Raw genomic sequence first — 26,907 nt, forward strand, 5'->3', positions numbered from 1 at the left:
TGTCCTGGGCTTCCACTTGAAAGAACTGTAGATGTTTGTCTTTTTCTTGAGTCCACCAGATGGACTGGCTCTCCTGGCTGACATGGTGATGAGGATTCTTTATGACGCTGTGGCTTTGGACTGTAGAACACAGTGTCATCTGTAACATCAGGTGAAAAAAATGGGGAGACAGGGAAAGTTAAGAGAATGGGGAAAAGGGGCTCCTGGGGCTTGACGTAGACTTTCTAAACTGAGTGGTAAAACCAAGAGGGGAGACTGGGATTGTAGAAGTGCTGCAGTCTACACCAGAGAGATACTGGTTTTTTGATTTGTAATCTGACACTGTTGTTGGGCTGTGGTTTTTCAAAGGAGCTTGGTTTTTACTTTCAGACAGAGTGTATTCTGCAAGATTTTTCTGACCCTTTGGTGACACTTGAAACAAAGAGAGATCATCTTGGGTACTTTCTAAGGATGATTCGTTTGAGCAAAAGGAGTGTTTATCAGTTGATGATGGTATCAGGGTGTATCTATTTTGGGTCCATCCAGTCTTACCATCTATTCCTTTTTCATTATCCTTCAGCAGCATTCCCACTTCCTGGTCTTGTTCCTCTGCTGTTTTGTTACCAACAGTGATATCGCTGACACTGCTGATGTCACCTGATTCACCAACAGAAGGTGCTTGCGATGCTCGCTTCCGTCTCCATGAAAATGAGAGCTCGTCATCAGAACGTCTACTGCTAAATGTTTGTTTCAGTTTGTTTAGGACTAGGTCCACTTGTTATTGGTCTTATTAACCCTCTCTGGACTCAGACCTTGACAATCCAGAGTTTGGCGTGCTGGGACTTTTTTTTTGTGCAAACAGTCCTTTTTGGGACTTTGTTCATTGTTGCTCTCCACTGAATAAAACCTGCTTTTACCAACACCATTCACCTTCAGTGTTCTGCTACGGCATTTTCTGTCTGCAGACTGACTTTCTGTGGAACTGCTGCCACTTGAGCTATGATCTGAATGACAGTCTGGTTTGCCTACAGGATACATACTTTTCTCTGCCTGCAAATGTTCACTTAATTTGGTCTCTGCAGGAACTGTATATTTGTATCATGTTCTGTTAACAGTTGGGGTGTGGTGTTATTGGAGGAGCTACAGAGTCTTTTGTAACACTATAAACCAATGTTTCCATTACACAGCTGGAGGATGATGATTCCTTACCATCTTGTACAATGTGTGAGCTGATACGAAGTTTATTTTTGACCAGGACCACCTGGCTATTTGGTGCTCTTGGGTTGCTGGGCTTGCAGTGATTATTGTTGACTTGATCACTTTCTGAAATGTCACATTTTGAACTTTCTTGTAAGACACTTTGCTTTGGAAAGGTGAGGGACAAGGGCTGAGGTGAACTGACAGGCGATGGAGGGGGTTTGGATGTGTGTGAGGGTATGTTGAATGTAAAGACAGGCGTGAGGTATAATCTGAGGGTTGCTGGAAGAAGGTTGGTCTGGGTGTCTTAGTTTCACCTAATGCTGACCTGGTAGACATGGAGAGTTGAATAAGGTGGAGAGCTATAACGAAGTTTATAATCACTTGTGAAGTCAGGAGGGAGGGAGAGAGGAGCAGTGGAACGACAAATTGTTGGGCTAGGCCCCCTCTGAAATGTTCTCTCTCGTGGAAGTAGGTCTGCACTTCCCTGGTCCAAGGTGATACTGTCAGCAGGCCCTTCCTTATGTATTCCATTGTCTCTTTGTGCTTGCACAGCAGAGTCAGATGATAAAGACCGATACCTCCCCCCTCTCTCCACTTGTATACTGGAGGTCTTGGGAACAGGAGTGCAGAGAGGAGATTTATTTGTGGATGGACTTCCGGCTCTGAGGAAAGAAAATATGGATGGGGCCTTGATGTTTTGTGGAGACCTGGAGGGGGACAGAGGGTTTGTCAAGGCCTTAGAAGAATCTTGCTTTTCCAATGGGGTATTCTCAGAACAGTGGTGCATCCACCACGGAGTCACCCACGTTACTCTCCTTGCTTTTTTCCCTTCAACACTGGAATGCAATTTTTTTGGCCTGTTTTCTAGACTGTCAGAGAATTTCCTCTCTACCTGAGGTTGAAAAGTGGCTGGATTGCTGGTGCTGGTAATGATAGGAGTAGCAGGAGGAGTTAAGAGAGATGAGATGGTAACAGATGTGGTAGGAGATGAGAGAGTTAAGGTTGTAGGCTTGCCACCAGTGATAGAAGAGGAGGCAGGAAGTGTGCAAACAGGATCATAGTCAGTTTTAGAGAAACTGTTCGTTGCAGAAATAAGGGTTGACATAGTTTTAGGATGGAAAGACTTAGCAATAGAAGGGTAGCTCCTTTCAAATCCAAGAAGTGTGGCCGTGACTGTCTTAATGGGTGTAGGGGACAATGCTTGAGGGTGTAAGATGGAACTAGTTTTGGAAGAAAGGGCCTCATTACTAACAGACTTTGTGGCCTCAAGCAAAGGTGATTGGCTGGCAAAGCTTTGATAATCTTCACTGTTAAGTGAGGCACAGCCGTTGAATTTCAACAAATTATTATTTTGTATTTGTTGCTGCCTGTCAGTGGGTGTGCTTGGGCTCTTCTGATTTAGTAAGGTATGTGACAATTCACCTACATCTGGTGTAAACAGACTAACATCATGCTTGTGATCTTGACGCTGACTCATTGTTGGGTGACTGCTGAAATTTAGAGCAGGGGGAAACACTGGTTAAAATATGTGGTTCTCTCTTACTTACAGTGGGGGGCATGTTGATGTTTAATTAGTTCATGTGATTCGTGGTCAGCTGTTTCCACATAATTGCTGTGTTGAAGGGTGTGAAGTCCACTGTGTGCCTTCATAACGATGTTCATGTTGTCTTTGTAAATTGGATCTGATGAGTTATCACTGTCAGTTTTATTGGGGATTTGACTGCTAAATGTTTTGTTGTCACTTTGCCCTGGAGATGCAGTGTGATTACTATCATTGCAGGGTGGAGATAAAGGTGTGTTTCCCTTGTTTGTGCTGTTGGCAGAAGGCCTGGAGGTGAACAGTGAACTGCCTTCTTGAACAACCTCTTCAACATAGAAGTGGATGTCAGGGTGGTGTTTCTAGGAAGGGGGCTTTGTAGGACACCGGTATTATCATATCTGGAATTGGCTGGTGAGGTGATTGAACAGGCTGAGATTTTGTCAATAATTTGGTTTGACTCTCTGCAGCTCTGATGTTCATCTAAAGGTCCTCTACTGAGAAATGCGTGTTTGGAACATGAAAGACTAGACTGGGTTGTACTTAAGGACTGAAGATTGGTAAAGGATGCACTTTCTGTATTTTTGTTTTTGGGTAAAACTGAAAACCTGAATGTGTCTCCTTGTGTGTCATTGGGAGATAGTGAGGGAAAAATGGGGCTACTCTCAGTTCTTTTAGATGACATTGGTGAATAAGAGAAATGTTGGCTTTGACCTCTCTTTCATGTCATTATTGTGAATGCTTGAGAAAAACAAGGTGTCCTGGGCTTTCTAACATCATCAATAGTTGAGCTGTTCAGAGACAGTGGATTTGTCTCAGAGCCAGTGAGCTCTGTATTTGATTTCTTGCTATGGGAGTTGAACCTCCGTAAAGAGAGAAGCAGACTACTGGTTGTTGGTTTTGAACTTACAGATGAAGGTTCTTGGTGAGTCTGGAGATTCTTTTCCTCATTTGGGTCAAGAAAAAAGGGAGATTGGGGAGCTGGAGCTGTCGCTAAAGGACTTAAAGCACCGGAACCCTGTTTTTCTGTTGTCTATCCTTCCAGAGGTTACATCCACATGCACAGGCTGGGACAGTTTCCTCTTGGATTCATACTCCAGATTAAAGCTTGGAGGACCACTTTTTGTTGACCAACCAATTGTAGTCCTCCTGCTACCCAGAACTGACATTCTCAGTTGGTGTTGAGATCCATCTGTCAACACACTTTCTGCTCCATATTGGTTTTGGGTTTGCTGAAAGTGTTCACCTGCACAGGTGGCCTCATTGGAACCATGTATTGTATCTTGAAAATTTGCTGGCGCTTCCAAACTACCATTTCCCTCTTCCCTTTTGGTCCGGCGTAGTCGGCCACTCCAGTGAGGTGCAAGGACTGTTACTACAGTGGAAGACAGCATGCTTGCAGTGGGGTCAGAGAGTTCCAGAAGACTGAGTTGTTTCTTAAGCCTTGTGCAGTCATTTACAGCTGTGTGAAGTAACCCAGAGTCAGTCCTTTCTGGTTGTGAACCATAAGGATGTTTGTGCAAACCATGACACCCATGAAACCCAAACTTGTCATTACTGAAATCAGAGCATGTTACAATAGTGTCTGGGCCATTGCAAACAATGTACTCAGTTTCCTGTCTGACAGTTATTGAGCTCTTCTTTGGGACTGGAAAGACACAGACTGCTTCTCGAGTAGTATCTGTTGGTGATGCTCCTCCAGTGTCCTGACAAGAAACGAAGAATTATTATAAGTGGATTGGTGTTGTAGACTATGTATGCTGTTTATGCAACTACTTGATAGAACTTTGGAATACGCCAGTTTCACTGAATCCTGCCATCTACCATTCATGATATGTAATTTTTAAATATCTGTAATGTAAACCCAGATACAATATAAACTCTATGGCTGTAAACCTTTAAATGTGAACTTAATGCTACTGTGTCAATTACACCAAAGCATTTAGCACTGCAAAGTAAAATGCTGTCTGTGCAACAGTTTCTGATTGTATCTAAATTTCAAATGGCATGCTTGCATTGAATGCAAAGCTTAGCTCAGCTCAGGCTTCTGTTTCCATGGTGTAGCTATGTAAGAGATTCATGGCTTGACAAACTGGTTATATTGAAAGACACAAGATTTCCAGACACACAATGCGCACACACCCTGTCTCTGTAAATGGGTAACAATCTGTTCTTTTAACATAGTTGTTAACAAGAACACACACTAATATAAAATGGCTGCATGTGTAATCTGATTGTAAAGCACTTCAAGCATATCGAGGATCTCGAGGATATCTTTCACGCGATTAAAATGGCGGCTGATTCTTACCAGAGAACTGTTCTAACCAATCTCAATCCTTTGTGGATCAGTCACACTGGGAAAACAGGAGAGAGAAGACATTAAAAACAAATGCATCAAACTATATATCAAATAAATCACTATAAATCAAACACCACAGTATGGAAATGGTTACACTCCAGTCCATATGTTCATTATGAGAATATTAAAAATTGTGATTGCTTAAACAGTTTAATATGATTTTCCATCAAAAACATGAATTTATGTGAGGAAATATGACCAAAAAAAAAATGTTAATTATTTAAGAAGATTTGTGTTTTATGTAAAGTGTAATATGGACTTTAATCCAGATGGTGTTTATTCTGCAACAGGTAAATGAACACTGCAGTCTTTTTTGTAGTGAATTGTGTAATGTTTGATGTTTACAAAGAAGAATGGAAAGGTGGTTTTAATTATGTGGGGAAAATGAAAAGGGTGGATTCTTACAGGATTTCACTGATGTTACAAGTAGCCAAGAGAGGACAGTTAGACTTTAATAATCAAAACATGAAAACGAGTTTCTTAGTTTTACCGGTGAGAAGACGCATAGTAAAATTGGAGGCACCGCCTAGATTTTCTTTGACTGTAATGTTTTGTCTGTGACATTTGAGGCATTAAATTAAGAAAGCAGAGCAACAGGATGGTCAACATTCCAGTGTTCTTGTCCTCATTTTCCCTTTCTTTTAATTAAACAGTTTTTCCCCACGGTTAAAGGGACAATAAGCTAGCTATTTGTACAACAGATATCAATATGTTCACTTGGGTGGGATAACTCTGGGTTTTTGAGGTGCACTTGCGGGGTTCCCCAGGGCTCAGGCTTTGGGCCTTTGCTGTTTCTTTTGTATATCAATGACATATGTTTAGTTTCCAAGTTTGTGCATTGTATTTTATTTGCTGATCACACGACTGTGTTTTGTAGTGGGGATCATTTGGGACAGTCACTTCACTTTGGTAAAATGAAGTGTACTGTATTTGGTAATAAGCCCAGGACCTTATGTAGAAGTTTAAGAGTACACGATGTTGAAACTGAACTCGTAAATGAAACTAAATTTCTAGGGGTCTTTATCGATGATAATCTTAGTTAACACATATAAATTATGTTAAATCTAAAATGTCAAAGATTATTGCCATCTTGGATAAAGCACAAGACTTCCTCCCCCAACACTCATTAGTTACCTTATATCATTCATTACTTGTTCCATACATGACCTACTGTATTGAAGTTTGGGGAACCACCTACAAATCCTGTTTTTACTTCAAAAGAAAGCCATAAGAAGAAACCATATTGTGAGCCAACAAATCCATTGTTCGTCCGTTTGCATATTTTGAAATTTTGGGATATGATTGATTATATCATAATACAAATTACGTTCAAAGCACAAAATAAACTTCTGCCACTACATGCCCAAGACCTGTTTAAAATGAGAGACTCTAGTTATAACTTATGAGGCACATTGTTATTTCAGAAAACAAAGATACGAACTACCGTAAAAAGTCATTGTGTTTCTGTAAAAGGTGTCAACATTTGGAAAAATTGCCCGGATAACATAAAATCAACTGGTACTTTGGTAGGCTTTAATAGACACTACAGAAACTATTTGATTGCTTGTTATAGTATGTTAAATTTACTGCTCTTTTTTTTGTGTACTGCTGCTTGTACGTTTGTGTTTTTGAAATTGTAGTTCAGAGATCAATTTATATTTGTATTAGGTATATGTATAATTATTTATATACATATGCACAATTTTTATTTTTAATTCTTTGGTTAAAGGGGTAGGCGTCTACAAGCTTTTCTTCTGCCTGTACCCTTTCAGCCGCATGGGTGCACTGTTGGACTATTTTCTCTTTTTCTTTGTATGTTTTGTTGATTTGCTTTAGATCCATGTGTGCCGAATAAATTCATTCATTCAATACAAAAACTTAAAACATACTTTTTTTTCTTAGATGTGGTAGGACGACATGTCTATTCACAATCTCACAAACAGCGCAAGATATCAACATAAGGTAATGCTGGATATCAAGTACGTGCAGGTGAATCAGAGACAGACGGACAAAGGGGTGTGGCTCATCTATGGAGACAATTCAATCAATGACCTCAATTGACAAGCCTGTTGGTAGCGCTGTGCACACATTGCATCACACACAGACAGTGGTGGGCACACTTCCGATAATCCGATAACAGATAATTATCGAAGATAATGTTTTCATTATCAGATTATCTTTTTAGATAACTTTAAAAACCATTATCGGACCAATTATCTTCCGATTAATTCCTGTCCAATAACTTTTAGACCGATAAACAAAGTAAACAAAGCTGAACAGCGATAAGCATTTTTAAAATTTAAAAAAGTTCAGCAGAAGCTATTGTGGCATTAAAACTTAAACTGGTTTTATTAGTAGTTGTAAATGTACCAGAGACAATATTGGAAATTATCTGTTATCAGTTATCTGTAACTTCCGATACATTTTTGGGTGGTTTATTGTTTTATCTTTATCAAAGATAACTTTTCAGTTATCTGATTATCTGTTATCGAAGTTAATTTTTTGGTTATCTGTGCCCACCACTGCACACCAATATGCACATGCTCAAATGGAAAGTGTGTTATCATGTGCACACACTGCTAGCACACACACATAAACGTAAATTGCAAAACACAATTTCCAAAGAAACAATGAAGGGACACCAGAGTTTCTGCAAAAAACCCAAATCTGCGGCTTTTGCTAAATCATACAAACAAAACGTATATATGGCATTAAAAACCACAGTAACACATGAAAGTTAAAAAGATACTTAAAAATAACTTAATTCACTGAGGGTTTTTGTTACAACTCACACTTAGATGATCTGGATGAGTTTATGAAACATTACCTGTAAGAATTTAAAGCCCGGTAGGTTTTCAGAAGAGTGCCTTTATGTGATAAACCACACATGGAGTGTATCTGACTTATGCTTAATCTTGAGTGAATTTTTTTTCCTGTTTGTAGAAATTCCTGAGGTGTCCAGACAGCGTGACAAAGGTTAAAGAATGCAGATACAGTACATAGAACCCTGCGCGGGACTATATTGTTCAACCCACTTCTACCGCTGAAATTCTTACCATTCCCGTCCGCACCTGCAATGGGTGTGTCCAGTCCCACCTGCACCCATGAAACAATGAGCCCACAATAACAGACATGCATTGATTTTTGTGTATTCTCCTATCCTGCAGGAGAAAACACGTCATTTAGGCTATTAATAAAGAAATTCATGGGATAGTTTGTTTCGTTGAATCCCTGGCCTGTATGTCTTTTGATGCACTTATCAGGAATAGCGTTACTATTTGGTTGTTCTCAGTTTAAAGACAGTTTCATGTGGCAGTTCAGTTACTGCATGCCCTTATAAGGGCACGTATTTGTGAGTGTTTGATGTGAAATTAGTTTGCGAAACTCTCACTGGGTTAGCTGTGAGGGCCACCTCTTACTGTTCCACTCTTATCAAACAGAGGGAGACTGACATGCACTGCTGATCTGTGACAATAAAATAGGCTTCTTGCCATGACAGTTTGGTCCACTGCTCTGTGTTTATAAAGCAAAGACAACAAGGGCACACTTATCTGATGATTTGATTTTAATTTAACCAATACAGATCAATCAAAATAATTCCTTGATTTGGCCATTTTCCCATGTTTCTCACTTTTGATGCAAGTCAATGACATCATCAAGAAGTGCCATCGCTTGGGCAAATTTATATCGTTTATATTTCAATTTAATTTATTTTCATTTATATTGCGCCAAATCACAACAAAGTTGCCTCAAGGCGCTTCACACAAGTAAGGTCTAACTTTACCAACCCCCAGAGCAAGCACACAGGCGACAGTGGCAAGGAAAAACTCCCTCTGATGATTTGAGGAAGAAACCTCAAGCAGACCAGACTCAAAGGGGTGACCCTCTGCTTGGGTCATGCTACTGACAACAGACAATAAAGGAAATTTTGGGAGATTATGGGACTCCATGCTGGTGCACAATATCATCTACCATTTATACCACCCGTCCGTAATTTGTATCCCATAGCAACAACTTAATTTTTATGTTTACCTGTGTAGACAAGGATCTCGATTCTTCTGGAGCTCTGGTCTGTTAAGCTGTAGATCCCTGGAAAGTCTTAAGTAGACAGAGGAGGTGAACTTTGATCCAAAAGTCCTCTGAATGTGGTTTTCTGAAACACGACGGTGAGTAGCCTCCTGCTTCTGTCTGTTTGCTGCAAATATTAGTGCTGTAAGACATAAAAACTGTCTGTTTTACAGTCATATTAAAATAAAAAACACAAGCAAAACATAAATTAGATGAACATAGGTTTCCCCCCAAAACTCACACCTTTGTGTGTTGTGTCAGATCTGATGGCTGATTGCTCAGTGTGCTGATGAAGACCTTCATGATGACTGTCACGTATAAATCTGCCACTGAATATGTCATCCTGCTGTTCTCTAACGAAACAAAACAAATAGAAAGAAAATGACAACTGTCAAAAACAATACAAAATACAATGCAAAAGAGCCCTTAAAATGTGGATAAAAATGAATTAAACATAATATTAGTCACAAAAACATATGGACAATTCTATGGGTCCACTGTTGGGGAATTTTTTCTGTCCTCAAAAGGACTGTCTCTTGAGAAGTCTGCCCCCATGTGCTCCCCACCCTCTTTGAAGGACCAGCTTAGACATTGATAAAAAAAAAAAAGATACTGCTTCACACCCCACTTTAGTTATGCAGAAAAGTTGAATTAGGCAAACATATTGGCATATGGCTCAATCAATTCCACTTAGTGCAGAATTGTAAAACTAAGGCACACACTAATACTGATTAAACATTTTAGTTGTTAAAATATGATGTTATTATTATTATTATTATTATATGCAACAAAAATGTCTTCAGAAGTGGACCTTTACTCTAAGGGTGTTGGGGGGGGGGGGCATTCTGTCTTCTTTCCCCTCTAGCTGCACCCCTGATCTTTCACAGTCACTGCAGGCAGAATGAAGAACTTGGGTATTTATGTGGAAAGCGCTACCTGATTGACGAGTATGAAGGTTTTGTCTATGCTTTTATTTCATTCCATCTTTAGAAGGAGACTGTGTGTTTGAAAAACAGCAAAGCAATAATTTTATTTTAAATCTCACTGTGGCCGTGCTGCTGTTGTCTCCACACAAACACAACCAGAAGATGCGCAGAGACTTAGGATGTATTTGAAAGGGTCACCTGGGAGGGTGGGTGGGTGGGGGGGGGGGGGGTGCTGGAGCCTATCCCAGCAGTCATAGGGCGAGAGGTGTGTGCATCCTGAAAAGGATGCCAGTCTATCACAGGGACACATATAAAAAAACTCATTCACACACCTACGGTTATTTTAATGTTACCAATTCACCTAAACCTGCATGTGTTTAGAAGCGGGAGGAAGCCACAGCACGCAATGGAAACCCACATGAATACAGAGAGAACATGCAAACTCCACACAGGAAGGACCAGATGGGAAGCAATCCCATGACCTTCTTGCTGTAAGGCAACACCGCTAACCACTAACCCATTGTGTTGCCATATTTCAAAGAAAGCAAAGCATAAATCTGTTAAACGTTACCCTTGTTTGTTGCATTGCCGCTGTGCCATGAGATGACAAAAACTGTTTTATCAGCTTAAAGCACATCGAGCTGCCGCACAAAGCAGTGCCCGTCATCACAATCAGTGTCTGACATATCAAAATATGTGGATGGGATTACTGTGCGTTGACTCAACCTCTTGCACCAGTGCTTCAATAATACCGATGCACACGACACGGACCCCCTAACGTTTCGTTTTTTTTTTTTTTGTTTGTTTGATGTAACAGTATAACATGGACAGAGTGTTTATAATGAAAAACATGCAGTGGGAAGGTGGAGGCAGGGGGTTTCTGTCTGACCTTTTTTTCTCTGCTCTGTCTGTAAATCTGGAGAGTAGATGTTACATTCTGACACCTGATCATTCTTTGAAAGCTCTGCACTGATGAAGACAGCTTATAGGAGTTTTTTAATCGGTGTGTTGCAAACAGGAGTTTTAAAGTGCAAATGGTGTGAAACAATTTCCTTGTACTCCTGTCTACTTTCTTCATCTCTCCGATTATCCTAATTATTTTTCACCAGCCTCTTTCTCCTTATGTTTTCCTGGACATCTTTGTTCCACCAAGTCTCCTTGTCTTCCTTCCACTGTCCAGATGTCACACCCTGTACCTTCCTAGGTGTCTCCCTCACCACATCGCCAGCTGTCCAAAATTGCTTCCCCTCGACCCAGTGCCTCTCTCACCTGCTCACTGAATTTCACATAAGAATATAGTCCACCTGTGTGCACCTTCCTCCACACTTATATGCCACCCTTTGCTCCTCCCTTTTCTTAAAATAGGTGGTCACCACAGCCATTTCCATCCTTTTTGCAAAATCAACTACCATCTGCCTTTCCACATTCCTGTCCATGACACCATATCTACCCATTACTTCCTCATCACCTCTGTTCCCTTCACCAACATTCCCATTGAAGTTTGCACCTGTCACCTCTCTTTCATTCTTGGGCATACTCTCCATTACTTCATCTAACTCACTCCAGAAATCTACTTTATCTTTCGTCTCGCAACCTACCTGTGGGGCATATATGCAGGATTATATATTACCATCACCCCTTCATTTCTAACTTCACATTCATCACCCTGTCAAACACTCGCTTAACCTCCAACTCACTCACTCTTCCTTTAATATGACCCCAACACCATTTGTTCTTATCCTCACCATGATACAACTTGAACCCACCGTCTATGCTCCTGCTCTTACTTCCCTTCCACTTGGTCTCTTGCACATACATGTCTACCTTTCTCCTCTCCATCATATCAGCCAGTCATAGGGCCAACATTCACAGTCCCGACTCTCACTTCCACCCTTCTAGTTTTCCTCTTCTCCCTCTATCTATGGACACGTTCTCCTCCTCTTCTTCTTCTTCTTTGCCCAGCAGTAGCCCAATTTCTGCCGGCACCCTGTAGAGCAATGGCACTGGTGGTGGTTGTTGTTGTTAACCCGGGCCTTGACTGATCTGGTACGGAAATTCAGTTTGTAGTCTGCATCTTTATTTTGGATTTGCTTTACGCTGGATGCTGTTCTAATGCAACCCTATTCATTTATCTGGGCTTGGGACTGGCACTCAGATGTACTGGCTGCACACCCAATGTTGTTGAGATATGTTCCATCTTAAGGTTAACACTCTGCCTCCTTCTACCCCCCTCATTTATCCGGCTTGGGAATGGCACTCAGAATGTATTTGTGGCAAAGGACAGAAAATATTACTGCATCTTTTTCCACTGTGTGCGGGTGTAAAGAGATCTGGATCCCCATCAAAATGTACTCAGGTCTTCCTTGACCAAAGGATCACCTCTGCTAATTTTTTGGTCAAAATTCATTCAACATGTTTAGATTTGTGTTTAAAACAGATGGGGGCTTAGTGTCCCCCCTACAATTTTTTTTTTAGGCCCACTGGTCCTCACTTAAAATTCAAATCACGAGGCACACACTGTAGAGCGATAAAATGTGAGGTTCTCAGAAATGTAAAGCAAACAGTGCTATATATGAATTTTGGAAGAATGGCAGATCATGTACACAGAGAGCAGGAGTTAGTTACTGTTGCACTACAAAGTGTATTTTAACATTCTGTATCCCATCAATGAGGTAGTGATGCTGGGCGACATGGTGGTCAAGTGGCCACTTGTTTCCAAAACAAAAGCTTCCTGGTTCAAGAACAATGGGGCCCAAGAAGTGCAATAGGACATAAAAGTGAACTTAAATCAACATGCTGAGATAACCTTGAGCATTAAAGCTAGAGTTGGTAGTCATGGAGAGCTAGCAAGATAGGTAGGAAGATTTGAAAGTAGCACCTCCTGTAGGTTCCACCCCCTCCCTACCCCATCAGTGCTCCGTCCAAAGCCATGTCCCCCACAAACTTGAACCCGCATCTGGACTGTGGGATTCAGTGGGCAGAGGAGAGCCAACTAAAGGCCCCTGACGCAGTAGCACGCACGTCGCCTGGAGATCCCACCTGCTGTGTTCACAGCTGACGACGTTTCTCTGTTCTACCGCTCTGCGCTGGACGCTGGTATATAAATTGTTATATACACAGTGTGTCGGATTAATCATTTTCTCTGCAAATTGGCTGTTGAAACAGCGTAATTGCTCTCCTGAATCACACAGGACCGCTCCAGCTGCAGCCATTTGCGCGCACCGGTGCCTAACAAGCTACAGAAAGCATTTTTGAGCCGTCTAAAAAGGTAATTATTTGTCATGTTTGCAGTGTCATGAATTGGTATAAAAACAGTTGTGTGTTCTTTCCCTTCTTGTGTGCAGCTGCTAAATATGTTTATAACAGATTTAACTTCTTGTTATAATGTTCAGACGAGTTGCGCTCTGATGCGATCCGCTGACGTCACCACTCGCTCTGTTCACTTCTTTACTCCACTTGATGAGCTGCACATCGTGTTGGTGATAGATTGCACCACACAGCACAACATTTATGCATGAAAGATTTTGGAACATTTCAGCTCATCAAGTGGAGTAAAGAATGAGGGAGTGACTGTGCTGGAAGGGGACCACTGAGGAAAGCCACCAAGACACCCATGACAACTCTGAAGATGTTATCGGTTCTGCATTTCATGTCACCACTCACAGCTTCACAGTGGAGATGAGCAGAGAAGGATGTTCATACAACGAAACAGATCAAATCTAGGTTTGCATCCTCTCATATGCTTCTCGCAAAGCGTAGCTGAACTCTTAATTCTTCTTTTAAGAAAATCTTTCTTTATGCCATTTCACATGAAGTGGATGACTACATTGACCTGTTACAGAGCCCCACATGTGACAGCTTATTCACCACGATAACACAGCTATGTCCAAAATACCCCACAATTTCAGTTATGTCCAAATTAAATTTAATGGTAATAACTCAAGCTGCCTGCTGGGCTCTGCACAGTGTGCCAAAACAAACAAAAGGCAAGAAGCAATATGTGTTGCTTGATGTCTGCACCAAGTGTTATTAAGAGCATGAATTAAGTGATTCAGGAAATAATTGTTGTTCTGAGAGAACAAAGAGTCTTGAGGGAACCGATTAGTTCACCACCCTCACTGCCACTAACAAATAATTAAATGGTTTGCACACATGAATAAGTTGTATTACCCTTCATTTAAAAAAAAAAAAAAAAAACATTCATTTCATTTTGGAGACTATATTACCCAGGGTAGGGTTTATGTTCACACACCCTGCTTTACATTTCACTATCAGCCAAAGTGCTGCACAACTCCACTGGAGCAGCTGTGGAACAATGCAGCTTCTTCAAGACTCAAGGTGTTATAAATAATATGCCTTCATGACCAACACTTTTCAGCCGGGAAATGTCTTCACCATAAGAATTCACACAGCCATACATGCAGGATTATGTCTTGCATCTTGTTTCTGCAGGAAAAGATGAATGTAAAAGGCTCATGAAACAAAACCAAAGCACTCACTGCTTTCCTCATCTTATCAGTTCAGTGCTGACAGATAAGCCATGATTATATAATGATTCAACCACGTATAATCCACACTTTCTTTTCAAACCAGATAAGAGTTGCAAACACACCCACTCACACAGGCAGCAGAGTGTGCACATTTACTGCTGCAAACCAACTGTCAAACCACACTGAACTGCCAACCGACGAGTCTGCCGTTGTCACCTGAGTGGAGTCGACAATTAGCCGAATATCAGCGTACATGTCACCTACAGGCATCGCTCATTAATCATAAACAAATTAAATATGGAAGAATTTCCATCATTGATCTTGTGGCAGTTGATGTGACAGCTTTTATTTATGTTTTTATAACAGTGTGCCAAATCTGGGTGACACAGTGGCTTAATGGTTTACAGCAAGGATGTTGTGGGATCGCTTCAAATCTGATCCTTTCTGTGCGGAGTTTGCATGGGGTCCCTCTGGCTGCTCCAGCTTCCTCCCACTTCCAAGGACATGCATGTTCAGTGATTTTAAACTTTTAAGTTGCTGCCGGTAGGTGTGAATGTGTTTTCTGTCTACAACCCCTGGCAAAACTTATGGAATCACCGGCCCCGGAGGATGTTCATTCAGTTGTTTAATTTTGTAGAAAAAAGCAGATCACAGACATGACACAAAACTAAAGTCATTTCAAATGGCAACTTTCTGGCTTTAAGAAACACTATAAGAAATCAAGAAAAAAAAATTGTGGCAGTCAGTAACGGTTACTTTTTTAGACCAAGCAGAGGGAAAAAAATATGGAATCACTCAATTCTGAGGAATAAATTATGGAATCATGAAAAACAAAGAACGGCCTCCAACACATCACTATTATTTTGTTGCACCACCTCTGGCTTTTATAACAGCTTTCAGTCTCCGAGCATCGACTTAATGAGTGACACAACAGTACTCTCATCAATCTGGCTCCAACTTTCTCTGATTGCTGTTGCCAGATCAGCTTTGCAAGTTGGAGCCATGTCATGGACCATTTTCTTCAACTTCCACCAAAGATTTTTCAATTGGATTAAGATCCGGACTATTTGCAGGCCATGACATTGACCCTATGTGTCTTTTTGCAAGGAATGTTTCACAGTTTTTGCTCTATGGCAAGATGCATTAACATCTTGAAAAATGATTCATCATCCCCAACATCCTTTCAATTGATGGGATAAGTAAAAGTGGCCAAAATATCAACGTAAACTTGTGATTTATTGATAATGTAATGACAGCCATCTCCCAGTGCCTTTACCTGACATGCAGCCCCATATCATCAATGACTGTGAAATTTACATGTTCTCTTCAGGCAGTCATCTTTATCAATCTCATTGGAACAGCACCAAACAAAAGTTCCAGCATCATCCACCTTGCCCAATGCAGATTCAAGATCATCACTGAATATGACTTTTCATCCAGTCATCCACAGTCCACGATTGCTTTTCCTTAGCCCATTGTAACCTTGTTTATTTCTGTTTAGGTGTTAATGATGGCTTTCGTTTAGCTTTTCTGTATGTAAATCCATTTCTTTTAGGCGGTTTCTTACAGTTCGGTCACAGACGCTGACTCCAGTTTCCTCCCATTCGTTCGTCATTTCTTTTGTTGTGCATTTTCGATTTTTGAGACATATTGCTTAAGTTTTCTGTCTTGACGCTTTGATGTCTTCCTTGGTCTACCAGTATGTTTGCCTTTAGCACCTTCCCATGTTGTTTGTATTGGTCCAGAGTTTGGACACAGCTTGACTGTGAACAGCCAACATCTTTTGCAACATTGCCTGATGATTTACCCTCTTTTAAGAGTTTGATAATCCTCTCCTTTGTTTCAATTGACAAATCTCGTGTTGGAGCCATGATTCATGTCAGTCCACTTGGTGCAACAGCTCTCCAAGGTGTGATCACTCCTTTTCAGATGCAGACTAACGAGCAGATCTGATTTGATGCAGGTGTTAGTTTTGGGGATGAAAATTTACAGGGTGATTCCATAATTTATTCCCTCAGAATTGAGTGATTCCATATTTTTTTTTCCCTCTGCTTGGTCTAAAAAAGTAAACCGTTACTGACTGCCACAATTTTTTTTCTTGATTCTTATAGTGTTTCTTAAAGCCAGAAAGTTGCCATTTGAAATGACTTTAGTTTTGTGTCATGTCTGTGATCTGCTTTTTTTCTACAAAATTAAACAACTGAATGAACATCCTCCAAGGCCGGTGATTCCATAATTATTGCCAGGGGTTGTATATGTGGCCCTGCGATAGACTGGAATCTTGTCCAGGTTGGACCCCTACTCTCGCCCAGTGACTGCTGGATTTGGCTCCAGCCCCCCTGTGACCTGATTGGAGTAATCGGGTTTAGAAAAATGAATAAATATGTCAAATCTAAAAATAAGTAACTTCCACTATGTCAGAAATTCCCAGCTGTTTTAATTCTGTGGGGTTTAAACATGGAGCATGTCAAAGTGAAAACGCATCTGCAGAAACCTGTGCAGACTTCAAGTTCCATTTAGATTTAAATTCATCCTAAAACAGTAACATTTGCTGTTCATTATCCAAATTTAACAACAGAGACAAAAACAATGGAAAAAAACATCTGTCTGTCCAGGTTTTGGCACCTAAAATGCGCACGCACGCACGCACGCACATGCACACACTTATTTCCCATATTCATGCCTGGAAGAATGTTGTATATTAATTTGAGACTCCCCTGAACTGGACCACACCATTTCTTATGTTAGCTACACCTCTTTTCTACCTGTCTCACTCCCATCATTGCAATGGCCTTATTTAAATCTCTGATACAGTGCACAGTGCAAGTAAAAGAAGACTGAATTAGGTCAATAAGTAGCTTGTTTAATCCACATTACTTCCTTGTCTTAAAAGATTCTAAATTAGACTGTGTCAAGTATCAAAGGATGAATGTCAATATAACTTCTGCCTGTAGTTATAGTTTAACAAACTAATGCTAGAGAGTTAAACAGGACCATACAGGGTGACCACCCCAAAAACAAAACAAAACAAAAAACCTCCCCAGAACCCATAAAAATTGTAATAAGATGATTGGAACAATAGTCTTCCCCAATATGTCTGAGTCAACCCAGGATAAGACATTTTGGCTGGCGGTCTATTTCACCAAAGATTTAGGAGCATAATTTTAAAGAACACGACTTTTATGCAAAGTGACCAAGATACAGTGGTATGTAAAAGTTTGGGCACCCCTGATGATTTCCATGATTTTCCTTTATAAGGCATTGGTTGTTTGTATCAGCAATTTCAGTTAAATATCATATAGCAGACAAACACAATGATATTTTAGAAATGAAGTGAAGTTTATAGGATTTACAGAAAGTGTGCAACAGTCTTATGTAATGTCTCTTTATCATCACTGTCATTTGAATCTACATCATTTCACGCATGGAAATAGGCAGTTATCAGAATGATTGAACTAAAAAATATAATTTACAAATAAAAAAGGTTTGCCATATTAATGTTAATACAGTGTATATACGCAAATATTTGACATATGATATACAAAATGAACAAAAAATAATCATAAAAATGAAGCTACTAATGTCACCAGTGGCAGTCCATAACCAATTAACAGCCAATCACGTCCTTGTACTGGTCCAGGGACCAGGGATTTTGAACCTGTGTTTACATGATCTAAAAGTGAAGCATCTTGATTTTTTTTTTCCTTTCTAGAGCAAGCTCCTCTGCACAGGCATGTAAATCCTCTGAACCGCCTTGCCTTTAGGGGCGACTCACTGTCTTCATTTGAGCATAATGTCTATGCGGCTATTACAACAACCTGACATGACGTGACATGAGAGAAGCAGAGAGCAACAGGGAGAGGAAGCATGCCTTACATGTAGATGAACGGTGTGATTTTAATCCTACCCCTCCCAGAGGCAATACAAGAAATCATAACAGATCACACCAACATCAGGGTGTAATTCTCTGGACACTGTGTTTAAATAGTTTCAGCACTGAATGACAGGTGTAATGGTGGAACTTGAGAAATCAGTGTTTAAATATCATTCTCAGGAATTGAAACAAAATGCTTGAGTGCACAGTGATTGGCACGAATGTATTTAGTTGCTTTTCCAATGACTTGTATTGTACTTCTATTTGACAGCTTCAGACAGCAAATAATACTGCTAACTTCATTCCTGTTTATCAGCAATTTGATCATTTCTTTTGATACATGCAAGAGCATACACTTTACCATTTTACAAAAAAACTACACACACTTTAATTTGGTGTGCAAAAATGCTTTTTAACATTTTACTGTACTATGTGATATCAACAGGTTTAATGGAGAGTTGAACACCACAGTGTGCGTAGTAATAAGAATGCATAGACACTATCATTATTTGGTTTATTAATTATAAGCCAGATTTAACTTGTACGTACATATGATCAATACATGCCTCTCTAATAACGTGAAACATAACCCGTTACCATACTTGATTTTCAGGTGCCACCGTGTGAGGTTGTGAGTAGCTGTAGTGTGCTACAATGAACTATGTTGTAAAGCCCTACTATATTCACACACTTCCCGAAGCCACTCAGCAATGAAAGACTGGCAATTCAACTGGAAATGAAAAGATGCAAATGCTAAAAAAACAAACAAAATACAAACAAAAAACACTTCCAAAGCTGCTTTTTCTTAAAGTGCACATCCACTGGTAAATGAAATGTCAAAATGAGCCAACTATTCTTAGTAAACAAAGACGTATACAATATTGATGTATTGTGTTTTATTTTGTAGCCATATGCCCTGAGAAATTAAGCCATAACATGGGGTAATTTAGCCTGATTCACCTGCCACTGATAAAGAAACGTGAACCCGTGAGAAATGTGGACTTCAGTCACATCATTTCAAGCAATGCCCCTCAGACCCTTTATTGAAACGAGTAGAAAAACATTTTTTTGCAGCACAAAATCTGTGTTTTGTAGACTTTGGCAGTGACACTGAAATGGTGAACAGGTGTGTTTTGGGAAGATGCAGCATAGCACTCGTGATATTTATTAGGTGGACAGTTTTCTCAAAGATAGGATTTTGAGGAGGAAAGTGGAAGCTTTTTTTAAGTGCCTCTCAGACAGATGACAGAAATGAAGCAGAGCATAGCATGGAAATGGTCTTTTAAAAAACAAACAACACAACAACAACAAAAATCTAACCATGAATTCTATCCTTTCCATTCGTTTGGCCAGGTAAACTTGAACAAAGCGTGCTGCCTCTCCTGATAGCATGGAACTGGCTGTGTTTGGGGTTTGCATGGCCGCATTGTGTCAGGCTAAGCTATGGTACTGGGAACCAGTGAGTCTAGTGGAGGAATGTTGTTCACTGTGGACACCGCCACACAGCTGAACAATACATGGCTCTATGTGCGAATACAACAGGAGTAAAATCAGTGACATCGCTTTCAGAGTATGTAATTACTATTATTCAGTCTTTCTTAGGGTAACCAAACATCGTGTTTTCCCAGGACATGTCCTGTTTTCACATCTTGTCCTGGTCATCCTGGGTTTGTTTTAGAATGTGATGAAAATGTCCTGGTTTTCATTGTTTTTCATCTTTGAGTAAACTTTGAGTGTCTCATTGCCGGGCAGAGTGTCCTGGTTTTCAGAAATCAAAATATGGTCACCCTAGTCTTACTGAGAATTATTATTTATTTATTATTGGTTTGTTTTTCTCAATATTCCGTGGGCTACAAAGAAGCGGAGTCAGATATACAGTGAGGAAAATAAGTATTGAACACCCTGCCGATTTTGCAAGTTCTCCCACTTAGAAATCATGGAGGGGTCTGAAATTTTCATCTTAGGTACATGTCCACTGTGAGAGACATAACCTAAAGAAAAAATCCAGAATCACAATGTATGATTTTTTAATATTTATTTGTATGTTACTGCTGCAAATAAGTATTTGAACACCGGTGTAGGCTCTCAGTTGTCCAGGTGGTTTCCATAGTTAGAGAAGCTTGAATCTTCGACTGGATGGGTTTCTTGACGCGAGGACGTTTCGCTTCAAAACGCAGAAGCTTCCTCAGCTAAAATTCTTGCTCTGGTAGTCTGACTTCTGTCTTGACTCTGTAGAGAAGAATAAACAGAAGCCACAAAAGCTGGAGCTGGACAGAAGTCAGACTATCACAGCAAGAATTTTAGCTGAGGAAGCTTCTGCGATTTGAAGCGAAACGTCCTCATGTCAAGCAACCCAGACAAGTCGAAGATTCAAGCTTCTCTACTATTTGAACACCTACCAACCAGCAAGAATTCTGGCTCTCACAGACCTGTTAATTTTTCTTTAAGAAGCCCTCTTATCTGCACTCTTTACCTGTATTAATTGCACCTGTTTGAACTTGTTACCTGTATAAAAGACACCTGTTCACACACTCAATCAATCACACTCCAACCTGTCCACCATAGCCAAGACCAAAAAGCTGTCTAGAACACCAGGGACAAACTGTAGACCTGCACAAGCTGGGATGGACTACAGGACACAGGCAAGCAGCTTGGTAGAAGACAACAACTGTTATGATTATTTATTAGAAAGTGGAAGACAACACAAGATGACTGTCAATCTCCCTCTGTCTGGGATTCCATGCAAGATCTCACTTTGTGGGGTAAGGATGATTCTGAGAAAGCGCAGAACTACATGGGAGGACCTGGTCAATGACCTGAAGAGAGCTGGGACCACAGTCACAAAGATTACATTAGTAACACATGATGCTGTCGTGGTTTAAAATCCTGCAGGGCAGCAAGGTTACCCTGCTCAAGCCAGCACATGTCCAGGCCCGTTTGAAGTTCGCCAGTGACCATCTGGATGATCAGAGGAGGCATGGGAGAAGGTCATGTGGTCAGATGAGACCAGAATAGAGCTTTTTGGAATCAAAAAGGATGAGAACAACCCCAAGAAAACCATCCCAACCGTGAAGCATGGGGTGGAAACATCATACTCTGGGGGTGCTCTTCTGCAAAGGGGACAGGACGATCTGCACCGTATTGAAGGGAGGATGGATGGGGTCATGTATTGTGAGATTTTGGCAGACAACCACCTTCCCTCAGTAAGCGCATTGAAGATGGGTCATGGCTGTGTCTTCCAGCATGACAATGACCCCAAACACACAGCCAGGGCAACTAAGGAGGGGCTCCATAAGAAGCATTTCAAAGTCCTGGAGTGACCTGGCCAGTCTCCAGACCTGAACTCAATAGAAAATCTTTGGAGGAAGCTGAAACTCCAAACCTGAAAGATCTAGAGAAGATCTGTGTGGAGGAGTGGACTAAAATCCCTGCTGCAGTGTGTGCAAACCTGGTGAAAAACTACAGGAACGTTGACCTCTGTAACTGCAAACAAAGGTTACTGTAACAAATATTAACATTGATTTTCACAGGTGTTCAAATACTTATTTGCAGCAGTAACATACAAATAAATTAAAAAAATCATACATTGTGATTTTCAGATTTTTTTTTTTTTTTTTTAGATTATGTCTCTCATAGTGGACATGCACCTAAGATGAAAATTTCAGACCCCTCCATGATTTCTAAGTGGGAGAACTTGCAAAATCGCAGGGTGTTCAAATACTTATTTTCCTCACTGTATGTTGATCGCAATACACAAGAATTTAACTTGAGAGCCAAATTAAGGCCATTTTATGACATTTGCATTTTCAGATCGACTGTGTGCACTAGGCTGGTGGAAGTCATGGAGTGGACTGTCACTGGACACAAGTGGAGTGACGTTCCGGTAGCTACAAGTTGGTACCTGATGTTATGTAATTGTGAATCAATTGTGTAATTTTCAGACGCACTTTGGATTATTTTACTTTTATCTGCTACATCTGCCCACACAAGTTAAAGAGATGGAAAAATGATTTAAAATCTGGTATCTAATTGTTTTTTAAAAGATAGTGTTGACTAGAGTGAGACAAGCCCTTTATAAACAGATAGAAAAATTACCCTACATCAAAAAGTTGCTTTGAAACATTACAAGATTGAAGCAGACTGTATGTGCGACAAAGCAAGACAAGTGTAAACAGCACCAACAACGTCACATGACAACATGCTACAGTTACTACTGTATTTCCAGAAAATGTCACACTGTACATAGATACAGACTGCAGTGTGTCACTTAGAGCAAAAGTGATAAGCTTAGAATGAAGCCGTACACAGGACACTGATGACTCAGGATCTTAGCATATATGATCTGAAAGTTAAAGCAGACAAGGGTCATCTTAAATTATACTTGTGGCATATTTACACTAAATTAATATTTAGACTACACCTCCCAATAAGAAAAACTTGGGACTGTATGGTTCTTTGTGTGGGTTCCCTCCGGGGGCTCCAGCTTCCTCCCACATCCAAAGACATGCAGGTTAGGTGGACTGATAAGTTATCTGTAGGTGTGCGCGTGGGTGTGAATGTGTTTGTTTGTACGTGTATACGTATATACGTGGCCCTGTGATAGAATGGTGCCCTGTCTAGGGTGTACCCTGCCTCGTGCACTATGACTGCTGGGATAGGCTCCGGCCCCCCACCCCGGCCCCTGTGACCCTTAATTGAAGTAAGTAGGTATGGATGGATGGATGGGTCTCTATGGAAAATGCAAAAAACAAACAAACAAACAAACAAACAACAACAACAAAAAAACAAACAAACAAAAAACCCTAAAAAAACAAACAAACAAAAAAACTCTGCAGTGGGTTTAAAAAAGATATATTTTGTTGACTTCAGTTTCATTATAGACAGTATGAAGCCAAGATATATTTCATGTTTTATGTGGTAAACTTTGTTTCATTTGTTAATGTACATCCATTCATGCATTTCAAGCCTACAACACATTCCCCACAAAGCTGGGAAGGGGGCAATTTAGGGCTGGTAATGAGGCAAAAAATAAATAAATAAATAATGATGTTTCAAACAGGCGATGTCAACAAGTGCTTTTAATCATGATTTGGTACAAAAGAATATCCATGAAATACTGAGCATTTGAGGAGCAAACATGGGCAGATGATCTCGAGTTTATCAACAAACGCATGAGAAATTTATTAAAATGATGAAAACAATGTTCCTCAAAGAAAGCTAAGAAGGGATTTGCATATTTCCCATTCAACAGTGCATAATATCATTAAATGGTTTAAAGACTGTAGAAGAATTTCAGTACCTAAAGGGGAAGTGTGCAAGCCTAAGCTGAACACCTGTGATCTCCCATCCCTCAGATCGCACTGCATCAAGAACTGTGATTCATGAATAACTGACATAACCACGTGGGTAAAGGAATATTTTGGGAAACCTTTGTCAAGCACTGTAATACTGACTTACTTTCATAAATGCCACTTAAAATTTTACTATGCAAAAAAGAACCCAAATGTTGACCTTGTCCTGAAGCAACAGTGACTTCTCTGGGATCTGAGGCATCTGACTTGGACCATCACACAGTGGAAATGTGTACTCAAACAAACAGTATTCCCAATCTGGATGGACATGCTCTAGACCAAAGACAAAAAGAACCATCCAGACTGTTGTCAGCAACAACTCCACAAGTCAGGGTCTGCCATGATGAGGTTTGTGTCAGTGCCCTTTGCAAAGGTAATTTACAATCTGTGATGGCAGCATTAATGCAGAAACGTACACTGAGATTTTGCAGCAACATATGCTGCCTTCAAGATAACATATTTATCATCTTTCAACAAGATAATGCAAAACCACATTCTGCACATATTACTTATACAAGGTCTGTCAATAAAGTAACGGACCTTTTTATTTTTTTTTTAAACTATATGGATTTGATTCATATGTTTTTACGTCAGACAAGCTTGAACCCTCGTGCGCATGCGTGGGTTTTTCCACGCCTGTCGGTGACGTCATGCGCCTGTGAGCACGCCTTGTGGAAGGAGTGGTCCCGCCCCCTCGTCGGAGACAAAGGAACACCTCCGTTTCGGCGTGTCAGAGGACAAGTTAGGACAAGCCCAGCTCTCCACAATTTCTCTGATACTTACTGGACTGGTAAACATTGAAAGCCGAGATAGGCATGTCCCAACTTGTCCCATGACACGCCGAAACGGAGGTGTTCTTTGTCTCGCTCAAACAGCGAATCGGTCGTTACGCACGAAGCCTCTGTGCGGCTTTCCATGACAAAATCTCTTGTTAAAAGTGAAATCTGCCGGAAAATGGCTGATGTCCAGCTCTTGTGATAACCAGAGAAAGTGCACACGATGGTCTCGTATCCACAGAGCCATCAGCTTAGAAATGATCTGGCGTTTTCTGCCTCGTCGTCGCAGCTCGGAGCGCGGTGCACCGAGCGTCCTTAAAGCCGTCCTTAAAGCTGTAGTAACAGTCCTTATTCTCTGTGAAGCCCGTAAAACTTTCACCGAAAGCCAGATAAATTTTTCAAATGGTTTCCAGGTGCCAGTCTCTAACAGCTTCTGAAAAAATTCTGATGGAAAAAAAAGTCCAAATCATTCCGCCATTTCCAGACAATGAAAATCTGACGACGAAAATCGGACGGCCTCCACCTACTGGGGAAGGCGCCGCCATCTTGTCTGCAAACATAGAGCTCTACAGGGAGGGTAACATTAGGAATCTACAGCAGGCCACGGAGCAGGTGATTAGAGACCCTGCAAGGCTTATGACAAATGTGGATGTGGAATCCATTAGCTTAGAGGGGAAATTAGTGAAGAAAATCCACTATGGTGATAGTGCAGTTTATCTGCCAGGGAGGGAATTTCAACAAGTTGAGACTGTGGCCTGCTCCCATAGACGGTCCATAAAAATCATGGAGGGATATGCTTTGCAAACTTAATACCCATTACTATATTGGATCATGTTGAAATTGAGGATGGCCCAATGGTTGTTCCAGCAATATCAAAGATTTCATGTCTGCTACCTACAATGCATGTGGAATGTCTCAAACCTAAACCTACTTCTAGGCATCTTATATATGGCACTCTGGAACCACCCCTAAACCCAAACAGCTCAACTGTCAACCCCACTGAGGTCCTTAGACTGGGTCTCATTAACATAAGATCACTGTCCTCAAAATCATTGTTGATTAATGATTTAATTAATGATCATCACTTAGATATGATTGGGTTATGTGAAACCTGGCTTAAACCTACAGCTGTCCTCCCCTTAAATGAGGCCTGCCCACCAGCATATACATTTAGTCACGTCCCTCGTGGTGCGAAGCAAGGCGGGGGTGTAGCTCTTATATAACTCGTTTGAGCATCTGATTCTCCGCTCCGCTCAGGATATTACGCATTGCCAAGGTCAGAAGAATAAAAATCACCCGTATTACTTTGTGACTGTATATAGGCCTCCTGGCCCATATTCTGAATTCTTAGATGAATTTGGTGCGTTCATTTCTAACTTGTCAACGAGAGCAGATAACATTCTGATCATTGGTGACTTTAACATTCATATAAATAAGCCTTCTGATCCCCTCTGCAAATCATTTATGGAAATTGTGGATGCATTAGGATTTCGGCAATGCATTCGGGATTCGACGTACATTAGTGGAAATACCCTGGATCTGGTTCTCACACGTGGTATTGCTGTCACGAATATTGACATCATGCCTCTTACATCAGTGGTCTCTGATCACTCACTTATTAAGTTTACAGTTTTACTGCCATGTTTAGTGGAACAACAACCTTATTTATCATTACGGCGATGCATCAACTCCTCAACTAAGACTGAACTAGAAGCTAGATTGCCTGATGTCTTAGCCTCACTTTTGACAAACACCCAGTCAGTAGACAGACTTGTGGATAGTTTAAACTCAGTGCTCAAAACGACACTCGACATGATTGCACCACCTGTGTTGAAACCGCGCTCCCCCAAATCGCCGTCACCTTGGTTCAATGATTACCTGCGTGACCTCAAGCATAAAGCAAGAGGTCTAGAACGGAAATGGCGTCGTTCAAAATTAGAAGTATTCCACCTTGCGTGGCGTGATGCTATCTTAGACTATAAGCATGCACTATTGGCTACAAAGCGGACCTATTACTCTGATTTGATCAACAAAAACAAGCATAACTCTAAGTTCTTGTTCAACACGGTGGCAACACTTATTCATGGACAACCACCTGTAGTTCGCTCTCCTTTTACAGCACAAGATTTCCTGGATTACTTTGAGAAGAAAATAGATAACATTAGGTTGAACATATCCCAGCATGCCTTAACCCAGCTACTACACCCTGCTATTGAGGTGGGCGCCACGACTGAGGTATTACCTAGATTTACAGAATTTGATGGTATCTCTCTAGACATGCTGACGAAACTCGTAACATCAACAAAAAGCACAACCTGTTTATTTGATCCTATACCAACAAAACTGA

The 26,907-nt window shown here is 40.7% G+C and overlaps 1 protein-coding gene across 4 annotated transcripts in view; it reads right to left on the reverse strand.

Moving 5' to 3' along the window:
- Positions 1 to 405: 405 nt before the first annotated feature.
- LOC117511343 (mucin-5AC-like) overlaps positions 406 to 26,907 on the reverse strand; it is a 46,636-nt gene continuing 20,134 nt past the window's right edge. For 2 of the 4 annotated variants that reach the window (XM_034171387.1, XM_034171379.1), the window contains exons 2-5: positions 9,387 to 9,496; positions 9,108 to 9,270; positions 5,025 to 5,070; positions 406 to 4,422 (exon numbers count right to left, since the gene is read on the reverse strand). In XM_034171387.1, coding sequence (XP_034027278.1) covers positions 1,490 to 2,656 — 1,167 coding nt within the window. In that variant the 5' untranslated portion in view covers positions 2,657 to 4,422; positions 5,025 to 5,070; positions 9,108 to 9,270; positions 9,387 to 9,496 and the 3' untranslated portion in view covers positions 406 to 1,489. Of the gene's footprint in view, positions 4,423 to 5,024; positions 5,071 to 9,107; positions 9,286 to 9,386; positions 9,497 to 26,907 lie in introns of all 4 variants that reach the window. The other 2 variants (XM_034171402.1, XM_034171395.1) reach the window with 2 other exon arrangements.

This window comes from Thalassophryne amazonica, chromosome 1, assembly GCF_902500255.1.
Source record: "Thalassophryne amazonica chromosome 1, fThaAma1.1, whole genome shotgun sequence".
Taxonomy (NCBI): Eukaryota; Metazoa; Chordata; class Actinopteri; order Batrachoidiformes; family Batrachoididae; genus Thalassophryne; species Thalassophryne amazonica.